Source organism: Acipenser ruthenus, chromosome 18 (genome assembly GCF_902713425.1).
Source record: "Acipenser ruthenus chromosome 18, fAciRut3.2 maternal haplotype, whole genome shotgun sequence".
NCBI lineage: Eukaryota > Metazoa > Chordata > Actinopteri > Acipenseriformes > Acipenseridae > Acipenser > Acipenser ruthenus.
In genome coordinates, this window is record NC_081206.1 from 24,970,311 (window position 1) to 24,986,089 (window position 15,779).

General features: G+C 38.1%; 2 protein-coding genes across 3 annotated transcripts in view; both read left to right on the forward strand.

Annotated features, from left to right (window-relative positions):
- kiaa0586 (KIAA0586 ortholog) overlaps window positions 1–15,779 on the forward strand; it is a 162,703-nt gene that overhangs the window by 19,286 nt on the left and 127,638 nt on the right. For both annotated transcript variants that reach the window (XM_058991661.1, XM_058991662.1), the window contains exon 9: window positions 2,155–2,251. In XM_058991661.1, the coding sequence (XP_058847644.1) occupies window positions 2,155–2,251 (97 nt within the window). The remainder of the gene's footprint in view (window positions 1–2,154; window positions 2,252–15,779) is intronic.
- LOC117963913 (probable E3 ubiquitin-protein ligase IRF2BPL) lies at window positions 6,779–9,771 on the forward strand. The gene has a single exon (XM_034905688.2). The coding sequence runs from the start codon at window positions 7,093–7,095 to the stop codon at window positions 9,088–9,090; it is 1,998 nt and encodes a 665-aa protein (XP_034761579.1). The 5' UTR covers window positions 6,779–7,092; the 3' UTR covers window positions 9,091–9,771.

The following is a 15,779-nucleotide window of genomic DNA, read 5'->3' on the forward strand; positions in this document are numbered from 1 at the left end:
AGACAGCAGGGTGCCAGTACGAGGAAATAAGCAGCTACACGCCATTAGGCTGTACAGTATGTAATGTACACAAAAAAAAAAAAACTGACAAATAATCTGTTCTAAACCCCAGACCCTGTTTTTCTAGTCATGTTGATTGTAGATGAATCCCTTTTATAGTGAATGTGCAAGAAAACAATGCAGAGCATCAGGGGTGAAACAAACACACAGCAGGGTGCCTGGCCAAGTATTGTGTAAGGTTCCTGATAACATCAGACGTGTATTCAAATACAGTCAAGGGAGATATCAGCCACTTTGTTGTGAGTTGTACTACAGTACCTGTAGTACCTGACTGAGCTTGCAAGTTTCAATTCAAGTTGGTTGAGATGGTTAACCTGTTTCCACAACCTGGAGTGGATTAAATCATCTGCATTTTGTAATGGGTGTCCATTCACATTACAGTTGAAACCAAGAATATGTAAAGGGTGCTATATTAAGAGTTGTATGTGATTCCACACTGTTTCAAAACTGTTGTATTACTCTGTTGAAAAGAGTTTACTGTATTTGCCAATCCTTTATGCAGACTCTCCTCAATGTGTTGATCATGTTAGTACTAGGAAATTATGTGTAGCATAATTTAGGCAAGACTTTTTGTTTGCTAGAAATATAGCATAAATATAGACATGGTTTTGAACACATGAATTTATGAATAAATGGCCATTCTTCACTGGTTGCCCTCTTCAGGTTACATTCCTGTTGTTTTCTTCCTCCTGAGGCTGATCGTGTTGTGCAGTTAACATTTAAGAGCCTGCCATCAGGCTCTGTATTTACTTTCACTACAGGCCATTTGTTAGAACTGTTCGAGCACTGAGCTGAGTATGAACTGGCTCGTAAAAGGTTCTGACGATGATACAGTCTGTCCAGATTTTCACCCCATGAGGCCTATGTTGTTTTTGTGAGAGGTAGCCCCTTTAACAGGATACTCTGGTTCTTTGACCTGAGGAAATTATTATTTTCAAGTAGAGTACATACAGTATCTTTTTGGCAGGGACCCGATTGTTGTTTTTGGAGAGGAATGAAAGTGGGTAAAAGGAGAGTTTACTGTTTATGAAATGCTGTGTTGTGTCTTTTGTCTAGCTCTTGCAGATGCTACTGATTACTATATATATATATATATATATATATATATATATATATATATATATATATATATATATATACATATATATATATAGGTTTTTTTCTGCTAATCTCCATGAGAGTTCATTTGATCTTTGCTCTTTGCATATTGTTTTTAGGGGTTGGGGAATATTGCCCAATTACAGTCATGTTTTAACAACCATAATGTTAAGGCATTTAATATGTATTCAGTACTTCCTGTAATCTGCATTGACGGGATAATTAACACCTCACAGAGAAGGTTTTCTTTAACTTTCTGTTGCAAAGTGATAATTCCCATAATATCATAATAGTTATTAAAGATGAAACAATATAAAAGCAACCTGTTTGTGGGCTTTACTGTTCCCTTTAGAAAGGAAATAACATTAAGATCACAAGAAAATGCATATATACGGTTTACAACTATCAACAGATTAAAAAGTTTTGATTTTTAAAGAGAATTAAGTAAAGCAACTGCTTTTCCTTTTTTCCTATTTTATCTGGATCTCCAGTGTATTAAATATACTGTTGATTCATGTGGCTTACTTTACAAATTCAATGTTAATTTTGTACCCTTTATGCTTGCACATTGTTTGAACTTTTCATGTCTGGACACAGGTTTCAAAACAACTTGCCTCAAAGTTTATGACTTCAAACAAAATGTTGGCTTATATTGAATAATCAATGAAAAAAAATGAGGCCTGTCTAATGACTTAATGATCTTACATGCTGTGTTTATTTTTGTACCTACACCCGACTGGAGTCTTGACATGCAAGCCATACAGAAACGTTGGGCAGCTGGCTCTTATAAGAATATAAATGTGACTGAACTCAAAACTCAAGAGACCTGTTTCTGCAGGAGGTAAAATGGAAACCAATGGCAACATGTTATCACATATGTGCTGTAATTGTATAATATGATTTATCACTTAAAATGCACCACTTGGTTACCATTCAAGTTAAATGTTTACTGTAGCAAATGTTGGAACCTAATCCTAAGTGTTTTTGCCACTGTAGGAAATAGGAGGCTTTTGGAAGAGATTCTTAATGAGGAAACTGCAGAGGGAAGCAGAGTGGCCATGGCAACAGCAGGCAGATATCCAGAGAGATCCAGGTAAGAAAAAAACAATACAATGTATTCCCAAGGGTTTCACTTGGATGCTTTGTTTGTTCCGTGGTTCCATGAAGAAGAATCATGAAAGCTAAAGGGCTAAGTGGATTAGGCATGGTGTGTTCTCCAAGCAAAGAAATCCTAACATCCGCCTGCAACATCCTATTACAAACATTAAGGAAATTATTGAAAAGCTCCAGTTCTTATTGGTATGTTGTATTCCGAGAAAGTATAATTTGAGCAGAAAATAGCTGGGTTATTTTGGTTTCATTTCACTGTCAAAAAAGTGTAAATTACCTGGTGTCCTTACAATAGTTACATTTTTCAAATGCTGCCTGTTTTTGGTACAGTAATGTTCAGTACTGCTTAATTCATTCAAAAACAAACCGTTGAAATAGATCATGTATGACTGACCTGTCCAAAAGTACTGTGACCCCTTTTAATTTAATGACAAGGCCCAATGGGAGATTTGAACTGTACTGAACAAGCATGTCAGTGTTTCTTAAAAGCTTCTCTGTTATTTATTTGAGTTTAAAGAGATGGTAAATAATCCTTTCCCAGGTTAAAGCTGTTTTCAACTGTTCATAATGTACAGGTTATGCAAGACACTAGTTATTTTTAAAACCCTTTAGCTGAATGGGTTAATATTTCACAGAACTGTTGCACTGCCAAGATAAAAAATAAAAAAAGCAGCAGCAGAGCTGAGAGACTGTAGATCACAAGGCCGTTCTGATAGCCTCTTATCTCCATGGCAACTGCAACGGCATTTATCAGTTCCTTATGAGAGTAGGCAAAGTAAATCTGCATGCACATGGCATGCTTCCAACGTTTCAAATGAAAGAGCACTTTGAACTGCTGCCAAGTTTAGAAGGAGCAGAACTGCCAGGACTGCTTAATGCTGGCACTTTGTACTGGGCAGGCTTTCATTTCCCAGAATCCTCTAGTTTGGCAGACTTCCAAGTGATTAGCGGAAGCTAAAAATTAACCCATGCGATTGACTGCGGCGAGCTGAGAATTTTCCACATGGATAGTGCCACAAATGAACAAGTAGAATATTAATTGTATTGGGGTGGGGGAATACATTAGCACATAAAAACTAAGCATTAATATTTAGCACATGCTGACTGAGGGAACCAAATGTTTGGTCACTTTCTGAAGGCATAAAAATATATCTAATAACTGAAATAAACTGGATGAATAGCGAGTTAATATACAGTACATGCAGCAACCTGCAGTGTTCGTATGTGTATGGATAGATAGACGGATAGAGATATGTAAGATATCTGTAACTTATTTAAATGTACTGTAGTGTTACCGTAAGAAAACAGAATTGGTGTATTTGTTGAAAGTCCTGGCTGTTTTTAAGCTTTATTAATGAGTTGTTTTTTTTTCTTCTTTTTATTGTTCTATGAAATAGCAGTGCATAACCATAGCACAGAGGGGTCTATTATTGGTGTATGAATAATTGGCACAAACATGTTTTTTTTTGTTTTTTTGGGTTTTTTTTTAAATCTGTATTGAGATCAAGGGCGTCTGCTTCATTTTCCTGTACTAGTCACAAGCTTCTAATACAAATAGACTGAAAATTGTCTGTCGCTCAGGCAGCTGGAACGAGTTCAGGAAAACTATGTCTGGCACTAATTCTAAAGAAAAGGCATGTTTTCAAGCCAGTTCTGTTAATGCGAGCTTTCTTTTTGCTCAACTGTACTGTACTGTAGTGTTTTAGTACAATTTTGTAATTGTGCTAATCTGTGTGATATTTAAAGGTTGCATTATTGCATTTTGTCAATAACTGAAAGTTTGGTATGTGTTTTGCCCATATGAAAATATATATACACACACATTTGTAATTGTATAGTATTGTTGGCAGTACGTGGAGTAGTAGCATTTTTTTTATATGAGTGAGTATAAATACATTCTTTTGAACTGAGTAACTGCTATTTTCTAATTATAAATGGTCTACCTGCCTTTTATTTAAATGTTTGTTCTTCTCCCTGTTCTTGTTTTTCTGTCTCTGTCGTCCGCCTCCTCCTCCCCTTTCTTTCAGTTGTATAACAGGAGAAAGTTTTGTTCCATTTCCCAAGTGTTATTAATCAGTGGCAGAGGCCAGGAGCAGGGGCTACTCTTGGCTGTACTTTTAGGTAAACAGTCTGTGAGTTGGGGAGCCAGCATGTTTGAACTTCCCTAATGTTTGGCAGATTTTAAACTAATGTCTGCAGTCACGAAAATACATGGAGACAGCCCTGGGGACAGATTTATTCAATGTGTTACAATGTAGTTCAACTCCTCACCGTGCTAACGTTTACAAAATATGTTTTTTTTTGTTTAATTTTCATTTGACTCCTATTAATGTTATTTACTTGCTTGACACTGAACAATAACATATTTTGTTGCTTCGCCTTGGGCAGAATACAATAAAGATGAAAGAAAATGTTTTTGTTTTTTCATGTTAGTGTGGCATATTACTTGTAGAAGTTTATTCCTGACTGCATTAAGCATAGGCCTAGACCATAACTATTGCCAAATATATGTTTTCACGGTTCAGCAAACTGCAGTCAACTTAAAATGACTTGCAGAGATTCTCTAATACAGACAATACAATACACAAAGATGTCTTGTACAGGTGTGTTTGATCAGCATTTAGGAGACAGCATGGCATCGACCCCAGTGCAGTTAGGTAGGTAGAGGATTGAGGCCACAGATAAGAAGTTCATCCCATGGATGCTCAATTGGATTGAAACCGGTCGATTGTGCTTACCAAGGTCACTGAAGTCTGTTTCATGCACCTTGGACAAGGCCAGCAGTTGGAGGGTCATATTACCATATTGAAAGGTATCTATTGTGGTATACACATCAGTAATAAGTATCAGGTACACAGGAGTTATGCTGCTAAGGGAATCAAAGGACCCAGTTTATATGCAAATGCTTCCAAAACAAATGAGGGAGGGGTAATCCCAGTAAGTAGTTCATTTGAGATGAGTGCTGTCTTAAATTGATTAGAATCAGGCTTTATCCCACCTTGTTTCCTTAAAGCTTGTGAATAAGTGCTGATCACTAGTTGCCATGTGAAATCACTTGGAAACAATTGAAATGGTTCCCAAAGTTACAGCCTCCAGTGCTACATAATTCTTTATAAAGCACTCACAGCACTTTCAGTCACAACGGCATGATCAAAATATGATGATTCTAATTGTGACGCATGGAAGGCTACTTCAACGTAGACATTCCTTTCTGGGGAAAAGGTCACACTCATTTAAACCTATGACAAGCATTAGTAGGTTTTTTTTCACAAGGTTATATACATTTTTTTTTTAAATCAACTGTGGTATATTTTGCAATGCATGTTTTACTTTTGAATTAGTCACCTCTTAATGTGCACAGTAAGTGCTGGAGCTAATTTATCTGGCATAGAGGAGGTTAACAATCCTCTGCTGCAGTGTCTACTCTAGTGGATCTGAGTGTCCTTGTGATTTACAGATTGGTTTTAGATTGATGTAATCTTACAAATCCATGGTCCTGATTTTTATAAAATTGTTAACAGGGAGGTGGATGGGGGGTGGTTAGATGGAAGATAGAAAAAAGAAAAACACTCTCACAGTTGGTCAGTTATGTACTGGCTACACTTGCCTTTGTGTAAAAAAATAAAAAAATAAATAAAGATTAAATTAAAAAAATAAAATACAAATCTAAACACATGTACATAACAGTATTCAAAGAATGCGTGTTTTAGATAGTTTAGCAAAAATAAATTGGGATCAGGCCTGAAACAATGTGGGTTAATTGTCGTATTTATTAAAAGACGGATTCAGTCTACAGAAGGGGGGGAAAAAAACATTCTGTCTAGATCAGCACAGTTTATGTGTTACATAGGCCGGCTCTGTTTTTTTCCCAACGAGGACTGAAATATAATCTCGGTGACGTCACTGTGTCTAGAGGCAAGCCTCGTTGCTTTAGCTAAAGTAACATCTGCTTTGGCTCCAGTGCATTGTAAAAGAATATAACAAAAAGCTGCTGGAAAGCTAATGCCTTGTAGTTGGTACTGTGTAAAAATTCAGCAGTTACCCGTATACATCGATGTGCATTCACTGTATATTAAATATATTACTAAATAAATGACTGCCATGTTAATATGGCAAATTATAATATCATATTTTTAAATATAACCAAGCTTGCCTCAATGTTTTCTATTGTTGGTTAGTATGGACAAAACATATTCCTCCTTTATAAAACAACATTCTCTGTCCTTTGCCTGTATAGTAATAGTACAGTACAGGATTGCTGATGTCAGCAAAACATGCCCCTGTGAATCAATACACAGCATTTTGTGCGATAAAAACGTGTGTACGGGTTATCATTGATGATACATTGCTACTGAGGGCTGCGGCCGCGGATATGAAGAAATAGTAATCTTGGCACGTTCCTGACGGCAGGGCTATGTCCTAAAACCGATCAATGTCTGTGCAGTACATTTACAACACAGAAGGGGGAGGGGTTTGAGCATGCGCCTTGGAAGCGCAACAAGTGGCTTGTCAGTTTGTTGCAGAGAGGAACTGCGGAGCGTGGTGGTGACGTCACAGCTCCAGCCAGGTGGCATTCCAAGTGGAGAGAGAGAACGTAGAGTCACAATCAGAATTCAAAATCAGATTTTTCGAGTCAGAATGTGAGGCGTGCAGGTTGTAAATGTGAAACCTGCAAGCAACGATCGCTAGTCACGCACATTTTACACCGAATCTGAGCTCGAGAAGGAAGAGCAGTTGTTTGCAAACAACACAACAGCAAAGTGGGATTGTTGAGAAAGGAAAGCGGACAGTGAATATTGAAAGGGGACGAAAAAAGCAAGCAACATGTCTTCTGCACAAGTGTCTTCTTCCAGGAGACAGTCATGCTACCTCTGCGATTTGCCTCGCATGCCATGGGCAATGATTTGGGATTTTACAGAACCCGTCTGCAGAGGATGCGTAAATTATGAAGGCGCTGATCGGATCGAGTTTGTGATTGAGACTGCCCGCCAGCTGAAGCGAGGTCATGGTTTCCAAGATGGGCGATCCCCTGGACCACCACCCCCACCAACAGTAAAAGCCCAAGCAGGTTTACCCGCAAAAGAGACTGTGCAGCTGAATCATGTGGACGGGTCATCTAAAGCGCCACAACCGGGACTGGATCGCTACTCGCTGAACACAGAACGAACCCGATTTGAGTACCCGGGCATGGGCGTCCACGCTGGCAGGCTTCCTAATGGCCTGAGCGGTCCAAATGGATTTCCTAAACCTGACGATGGACCCCCTGAACTGAACAGACAGAGCCCCAACTCGCGTAGAAATCACGGAATGGTTCCCGTCCCCGGCCAGATGAATGTGCCTCCCAATCTTTTGCCCCAGACAATGCTGAATGGCCCGGCTACTACAGCAGCGATCCCACCGCATGGTCTCAGTAGCCGACCCCCTCCTCCAACAAGCTTGGGACCTTCTTTATCCATGGCGACACAGTCGATGTCAGACGCAGGGAAAAGACCGGGTTCAGTGTCCAGCACTGACCAGGAGAGGGATTTGAAAGAAAAACAGCGCAATGCAGAAGCTTTGTCTGAGCTCAGTGAAAGTTTAAGGAACAGAGCTGAAGATTGGGTAAACAAACCTAAAATTGTGCGAGAGACTCTAATTACGCTTTCCAACAGCACTCCATTTGATGTCAGATTTAAAAAGGACCACTCTTTAGTGGGCAGGGTGTTTGCTTTTGATGCCGTTTCCAAACCGGGGATGGAATATGAGCTGAAAATATTCGTCGAGTACCCCAGTGGAGCCGGCAACGTGTTCTCCAGCGCATCAGGGGTGGCCAAACAAATGTATCAGGACTGCATGAAAGATTTTGGTAGGGGGCTTTCTTCTGGCTTTAAGTATCTGGAATATGAAAAGAAGCATGGCTCAGGTGACTGGCGGCTACTTGGTGATTTGCTTCCAGAATCGGTACGTTTCTTTAAAGAAATGGTAGGTTCAGAGATGCTGCCACAGCCTTACATTGATGCCAGCTGCCCTTTGTTACCCAATGCTTTGGTTAACGTCCCTCGTGCCTTGCCAACAGCAAACGCCACAAGGACTGGTATTCGTAAAAGGAAAGCTTCTCCGGAGCCCGACTCGGCAGAGGGACCTTTGAAATTATCCGAGGAGCAGCAGAGGCAACAGTGGATGGCAAGCCAAAGTGAAGCACTGAAACTCACCATGGCATATGGATCAAACCATGGGGGACACCCACCTCTTGTACCCGGTCACCCCACACACTCCAACAGGACAACCCCACCTGAAACTACACCCCAGAACGGACAGTCCCCTATGGCTGCACTCATGTCGGTTGCAGACACTTTGGGCAATGCCCATTCCCCCAAGGATGGAAGCTCAGTACATACTACCACCTCTACAAGGCATAACAACAGCAGCCCCGTCTCCCCAGCTTCCATAACCGGACAGCGTCGCTTGGCGTCCCGCAATGGAGAAATGAATCTTCCCGTGGCACCCCCACCTACTAGTGCCCACACTGGCATGGACCAAGTTCACCCTCAAAACATTCCAGATTCCCCAATGGCCAATAACGGACCCCTGTGCTGCACCATTTGTCATGAACGTTTGGAGGACACACACTTTGTACAGTGCCCGTCAGTGCCCAACCACAAATTCTGTTTCCCTTGTTCTAGAGAAAGCATCAAAGCGCAAGGGGCAACTGGTGAGGTGTATTGCCCTAGCGGAGAGAAATGTCCACTGGTAGGTTCAAACGTGCCTTGGGCATTTATGCAAGGTGAGATAGCTACAATTTTAGCTGGGGACGTTAAAGTGAAAAAAGAGAGAGACCCTTAAGTGTATGCTTCAGAATTTCTGAAGAGAAAATATATACACACGTTGTGAATATAACAAACTGACAAAATTAGTCTTATGTACAGACATTGTTATTTTCGTCGTATGTTTCTATATTTTGAAACAAAAGGTATGTACTCTTCTTCATTTGAAGGAAGACGCTGTTTTGTTAAACAGAATTTACTGACTGGTTACTGCATAACTGTTCTCATTTTTGGTGGCAGTGTGTTGGCTAGGTACACAGTTGAAGCACTTAGCAATTACTGCTGCTAGTGTATTTGTTTTTTTGTAAATGTATGCACTTCTCTAAATTTGCCAAGGCCAGTGTTGACGCCTAAAAAATGCAAACAAATTGTTAAACAATGGTGACAGCTTATGTTTATAAACCCCGGTGTTAGCAAAGGCGAGGGGTACTGTGTTTTTTTTGTTTGTTTGTTTTGTTTTTTAAACATCATTTTATTTTACGAGGGCAAAATGTTTCATTTTCTTATCTTGTGACCTAAACATTTTTTTTCTACGTTTTTTCTCCTTTTTCTTTTGCTTTATTGATGCACGGATGCTTAACTAGAGCAAATGCTGTACATGAAAATATGCTCTGTCTGTCCTTTCTACATTTCTGTAGTAACAGAAGACTGTAATGTGCCTTGGAGCTGAGTAAATTGTAATAAATTCAATTGATATTAATACTTGGTGAGTAGTCAGTTTGTTCTGCACGTGTACAATAAAACGCACAGGTCTTTTCCCAGTAAGATGTGGTTACAAATCAAACGCCAAGTACTGTATATCCAAATAAAAAAGGAATCGTAAGTGACGTGTCACAGGTTTTGCAAAAAGCTTGAATACTTTTTTTTACTAAAAAATATTACTGGACTCATCAAATTTCAGAACCCTCATCTGTTTTTATTCATGTTTATTCACCATAATTTACAATGACCAGTTGAATGTGGTGTGTGTGTGTGTATATATATATATATATATATATATATATATATATATATATATATATATATATATATATATATATAATATATGAAACAAGTGTCCATGTTCTATAAACAAATATGCAATTTTGGGAAAGTATACCAATAAAGTAAAGTATAATAATAATACATACACACAAATGTGTATGTCATACAGTATGTAACACAATATTTTGGGTACAAAACAAATGGCAACATGTCCAGCAAAGACATTGATTACATTTGTATTATAAAAGAATACCTATTTATAAAATGTCCTCTTAAGTCATGAATTGCAAAAAAGTATTGTAAACAGGTTTACTGCATGGTCCTGAAATGTAAACATAATGGATTTCTTTATAGTACAGTTTCCTTAAACTGATATCACCTACAAACACATACTGGCCAATTATATGAGTTAAACTTTTGCGTACACATATCAGTGATATTAGTGTCCACTGAATTAAACCCCCTTTCCCTGTTTTGTCCATTATGAATCAACAGGATAGTATTACCTATTGTATCTTCCGCCAGTTGCTCTGACCACATTTTCTATGTAGTACTTGTTAGTCAGTCACATTGTTACAATCTGCCAGTTCATCAGTTTTCAGTGTAGTATTCCTACAGTGCACAATTTGACACTTTGTAAAGCAACATAATTATTGTACTTTTAAGGTTTGTTGCATCTCTCATATCTTTATTTTGTAGTATTACTGAAGCATTTACTTTATTTACTACAATCATGTTTAATGTTTTGTAAAGTTCTTAGAGGACTATACAGCAGTATATATTGCCATAAAAGATTGACAAATACATTTTGTAAGGGGTTAAATGAAAACATAACATGCAGCACAGTGAGTTCCCTGAGAGTAGCAGATCAATTAAGACATAAAAGGATACAGGAAGAGTTGTGAAACAAAGCAAAAATAACTGCTGTACTGGCTGTTAATTAAAATGCCTGGTGAAGGGGGCTTGCGTCACACATTCTTGTCAGAATCATGGCTAATGGGTTACAGTTAGCCATTTGTTGCTATTGGGCTCTGCGATAGAAATAAGTTTGGTTTGCCGAGGCATACTTTATAGAAGGTATTACTCTGGTCATTTTTTCAAAACGTGAAAGCAATGATATGAGACAGAATTCCAGTAGAGGAAGATGTAACACATAAAAGCTGAACATTTTGTTCTACCTTATTTTAATACGTTTATAAATGTGTTGATTTTGTTTCTGTTCATTTGTGGACACATGTTATGAACGATTTAATTGTTTCAAAACCGACCAGAGAAAATCCCACAGAAGAAGTTACAAATTGTGAGGTGCAAAATGTTAAAAAAAAAACCAACAAAAACAAACAAACAAATTCATTTACATTTTCATTGAGTATCTTGGAAGTGTGGAAGGAAATCAAACGCTTGCCTGTTCCTACAGCTGCTCTGCACTTGCATACAGCAAACAGATAGCTGTGTTTATAGTTACACGTTATACTGGCTGTTATTTAGCCCTGTTGAACACCTGATATTTCCTTGTATTTAACCGTTAAAATTGCAAGCTGAAGATTTTAAATTACACCTTTGTGTTGCCAAAACTTCATATTTAAGCTGCCTGTCAGGCTTCAATGATTTAAGTTACCAGGTAACTGATTTAAACAGAAAGCTATTATGTACAGCATTGCAGGATTGTTTATGTGTAAAGAAAGGTAATGTTTAACTCTGAAGGAACTCCAACATGAATGACTCATATTCCAGTGCTTAGGCCATTAGAAAACTGCTACACTGCTTACAAAGTGCGATATTTGGTTATAAAACAAACAAACAAACAAACAAAAAAAACTACTAGGAACTATTAGGCATTTGTATGGGAATGCCAGAAAACCAAGCATTTCAATGACCAAGCATTTCATAAAGCAAGGATAGAGAAGGCCTACAATTAGTTATCTTTCTCAAGCGGAAACGCTACAAATGTGAGACGCCAAAGTGGAATTACAGTAACTATGTTTTGATTTGGAGGAAACCATGTCAAATACCCTGTCATGTTGTCTGTATCTCATCCAAATTCCAATAGAGGTAGTATTGTTTCATCTGGAGGCTGTGTGGACCAGTGGTTAAAGAAACAGGCTTGTAACCAGGAGGTCCCCGGTTCAAATCCCACCTCAGCCACTGACTCATTGTGTGACCCTGAGCAAGTCACTTAACCTCCTTGTGCTCCATCTTTCGGGTGAGACGTAATTGTAAGTGACTCTGCAGCTGATGCATAGTTCACACACCCTAGTCTCTGTAAGTCGCCTTGGATAAAGGCATCTGCTACATAAACAGATAATAATAATAATAATAATAATAATAATAATAATAATAATAATAATCTGGAGAAATCTTCTGCAAAATGAGCACATAGAAATAAGACAAAATTGGCAGATTACCAAAGGTGCAGATGTGCTTTAACATCTGAACTACAGATATATTAGTAGTAGTAGTCGTGGTAGTAGTAGTATTTATCTCACTATAAAATTAGAACATGTTATTGATCTTAATTGCCTTCCACAGCCCAAAACTGGCAAGATAAATAAAAACACAACTGTGGGGGTTATTTAATGTAGTTTATTTTTATTACTTAACAGTAAACCAGACCCTTGACTTTCAATAGCATGCTTGTCATCAGGTTATAATAATAATAATAATAATAATAATAATAATAATCTTTATTTTATCTACAAAACTGGCAATTTAAATAAATCAGTTTTTAGGCGAGATTTAAAAACAGGCAAGGACTCAGAATCTCTGATCTCTGTTGGAAGTATGTTCCAGTCTAGGTGCATAACAAGAAAAAGCCCTACTGTTCGCAGTTTAGTTGGAGGAACATCCAAAATCCAGCATCAGAGGACCGCAGATTGCCACTAGGAGTATAATTAAACAAGAGGTCAGAAATAGAAAGGGGAGAAATTCCCTTAATGGCCTTAAGTCAGGAGCAGAACTTTATAATCAATACAATATTTTCAAACCTGGGGTTATGTGTTCACAAGAAGGGTGCTCGCCAATCCTGAGTGAAGCGTCTATCAGCTGTAATCGTAATCGATATTACAGAGTACTATGTGGTGCTTCAAGAAACAATGCAAGTCTTTAAGACAGAGTTTTGATTTCTCATACTAATTTGTTATGGAAGACCTAGCTTTGCCATGGTAAGTTATACTACCTTTTCTACTTAATATTTCAATCCCTGATGTGTTCATTACATTTGTAAAGACAATTCCAAAAGCATTTACAATAAATTCACACTAATGTTGTCTGAAATGCACTTTCGAATGTTAAAAATTGTCCTTGGTGAATTCCTAGTTTTGAATAAAATCACCTTTTTAATGTGAATGGTTTGTTTTGTATCAAAAACCATATACGGGGAGGTGACTAACAAACAGAACATATGTAGAAAGTCAAGGAGTCAAAGCTTTAGTTGTAAAAAAAAAAAAAAAAAATTCACCATTCACCACCCAGTTCTCTGACGCTGTAGTGAGCTGTATGCGTATGGCAAACATTGAGCATGACCGTGTGCTTTGTTGCATTGCATATGGCCATTAAAAAAAAAAAAAAAAAAAGTGGGAGGGACAGCCTGTGTCTGCCTTTTATTTTGCAACAGCTATGGCTTAGAAACCGCTTTTCGTGCAGATTTTTTTTTTCTTTTTGTGTTGCTTCATTTGAATAGAAAACCCAGGTGAATTGAGGGGAGGAGGTTGCTTACAAAATGATTGCATTTATTTATCATTGAATTATCCAGTCAATGTTTACTTCTTACAGTAAAGCTTTAGCATGTGGATTAAAAAGGTAAAAAGCACTGGAACAGCTGAGGGAATGTCGTGGCACGTGGACGCAGATGGAATTAACTGCAGTTGACTGATTACCGGACTAGACAGTCATGTGAGGCTGCCTTCGCTTCTCATTGGCTGCTCTGTACAAAGGGTTGTAATTGGTACATGTAACATGTCTGCACTGCTATAAGTCATACCAGCAATCCTGTACTGTCATTGAGCTCCCGTGGGGCTCAAAAGATGAATGGCTTCTTACAATGTCTGCTTTGTTCAAGTAATTCACATGAGTATTTGTAGCATGCGTGCACGTGAAGAGAATTTGTAGCTGCAGGCCAGAAAGTCAGGAATTACCTCTAGAACAGTCTGATTCACAGTTGCCTGTGTTCATTTTGAAATAGGGGGGTGGGTGGTGAATGGGGGGTTAAGGTAAAGCCTAATGTACCTCCTAAAAAAGTGCCTTGCAGCATGCAGCTTGGAGACCGTTAATTAATTTCCTGTTCAGATGTACTGAGCCAGATTTGTTACTGCTGCATAATGACTGCCTTTGATGAGCAGAACTTTTAAGAAAAAGAAATGCTGTAAATGCCAAGTTACGAGTACAAACAGTTTTGACTGTTTAACTTAGTCTCTTTTTTTTTTTTTTTTTTTTTTTAAATATAGTAACGCCCACCCCCCATCCAAAGTACCACTTATTTGGATTGGGTTGTACATTTTAATTGATATCCAAGGTGTTTCAAAAGCCCTGGCCCATTGCAGGGTACACTATGCTATCACTGTCCATTCGATTCTCACCTGCAACAAGACAAAAGAAACACAAAATCACTATTTGCCAGGGCCTCTGAAAACACCCTGTATAAAAGAATCATAGAAAGAAACTTTGAATGGGGAAATGTAAAATTATATCCACTAAAGCCATATATAGTAGTCTAATACCAATTGTTAGACTACTATCATTGTTTGATCTTAAGTGCAGTACATTCAATCCAAATACATTTAGTCTTGAAGCAAGACAATTGAACTTCCTGGACAGTCCATTTTTATCAGTAAACACATATGTATGTGTTTCTCTTAGATGAAAAGATGTGTTCAGTTTCATTAGATTTGGTCAAATTAACTTCAGTTTAAGAAAATAAAGTCAAAACCCTGATTTTAAATAATGTCACAGCTGTAGCAGATTATTCTAATGGTTCAGTTCTTTACCTGTATTCTATTATTTTTTTTATTATTATTTGATTTGGTTAAAGTTTTTTTTTTTTTCTTAAGACCAAAAAGTGTATTGTCTTTGACCATAAGTGATGGTCCTGGTGCTGAAGTGTCTGCATAGTGCAGCGGAAAAGGAACTTCTCCTCGGTCTCTCAAGCGAGGAAGACAGATTTTGCTGTGACTTTTATTTTTAGCTGCTCTATATTCTATGAGCTGCCCTGTCCCTGATTTAAAGTAGGCTTGTATTGCCGCTGGGATGTGAGTGGAATACTACGCAGTCAAAGAAATTGGTAATGCGGCAGAATGAGGTGGGGGAAGTGATGGGTGCAGAGAGGCCAAGTGTTGAATTTCAGAGATGGGCTCTGCTAAATTGGCACATAGATTAAATGGCTGACACTCTCAAGCTAATTTGCCTTTCTGACACGCTCTATATATAGAGGGTATGCTGGCCCATACTGGGAAGCTGGCTGTAACTCATGTTAAAGGATGTTGAAGCCTTCAGTTACCTGTTTATTAATAGGCTCATTCTTTGCAAACTTACACATTAGTCTATCAAATTATGTTGATTAGAGAAAATCAAACTATGGTGTTCTTTTATCTGGGAAAATGGAGGGCCTTTAATTGCAAAAATGTGTTTTTATTTAATGGGGTCATTTAGATAGAACCTCCTCTGTACTAGGAGGTGGAATTTCATAATCGTGTTACGTTTACATTTTTTTATTCCTCTCTGAACATTTTT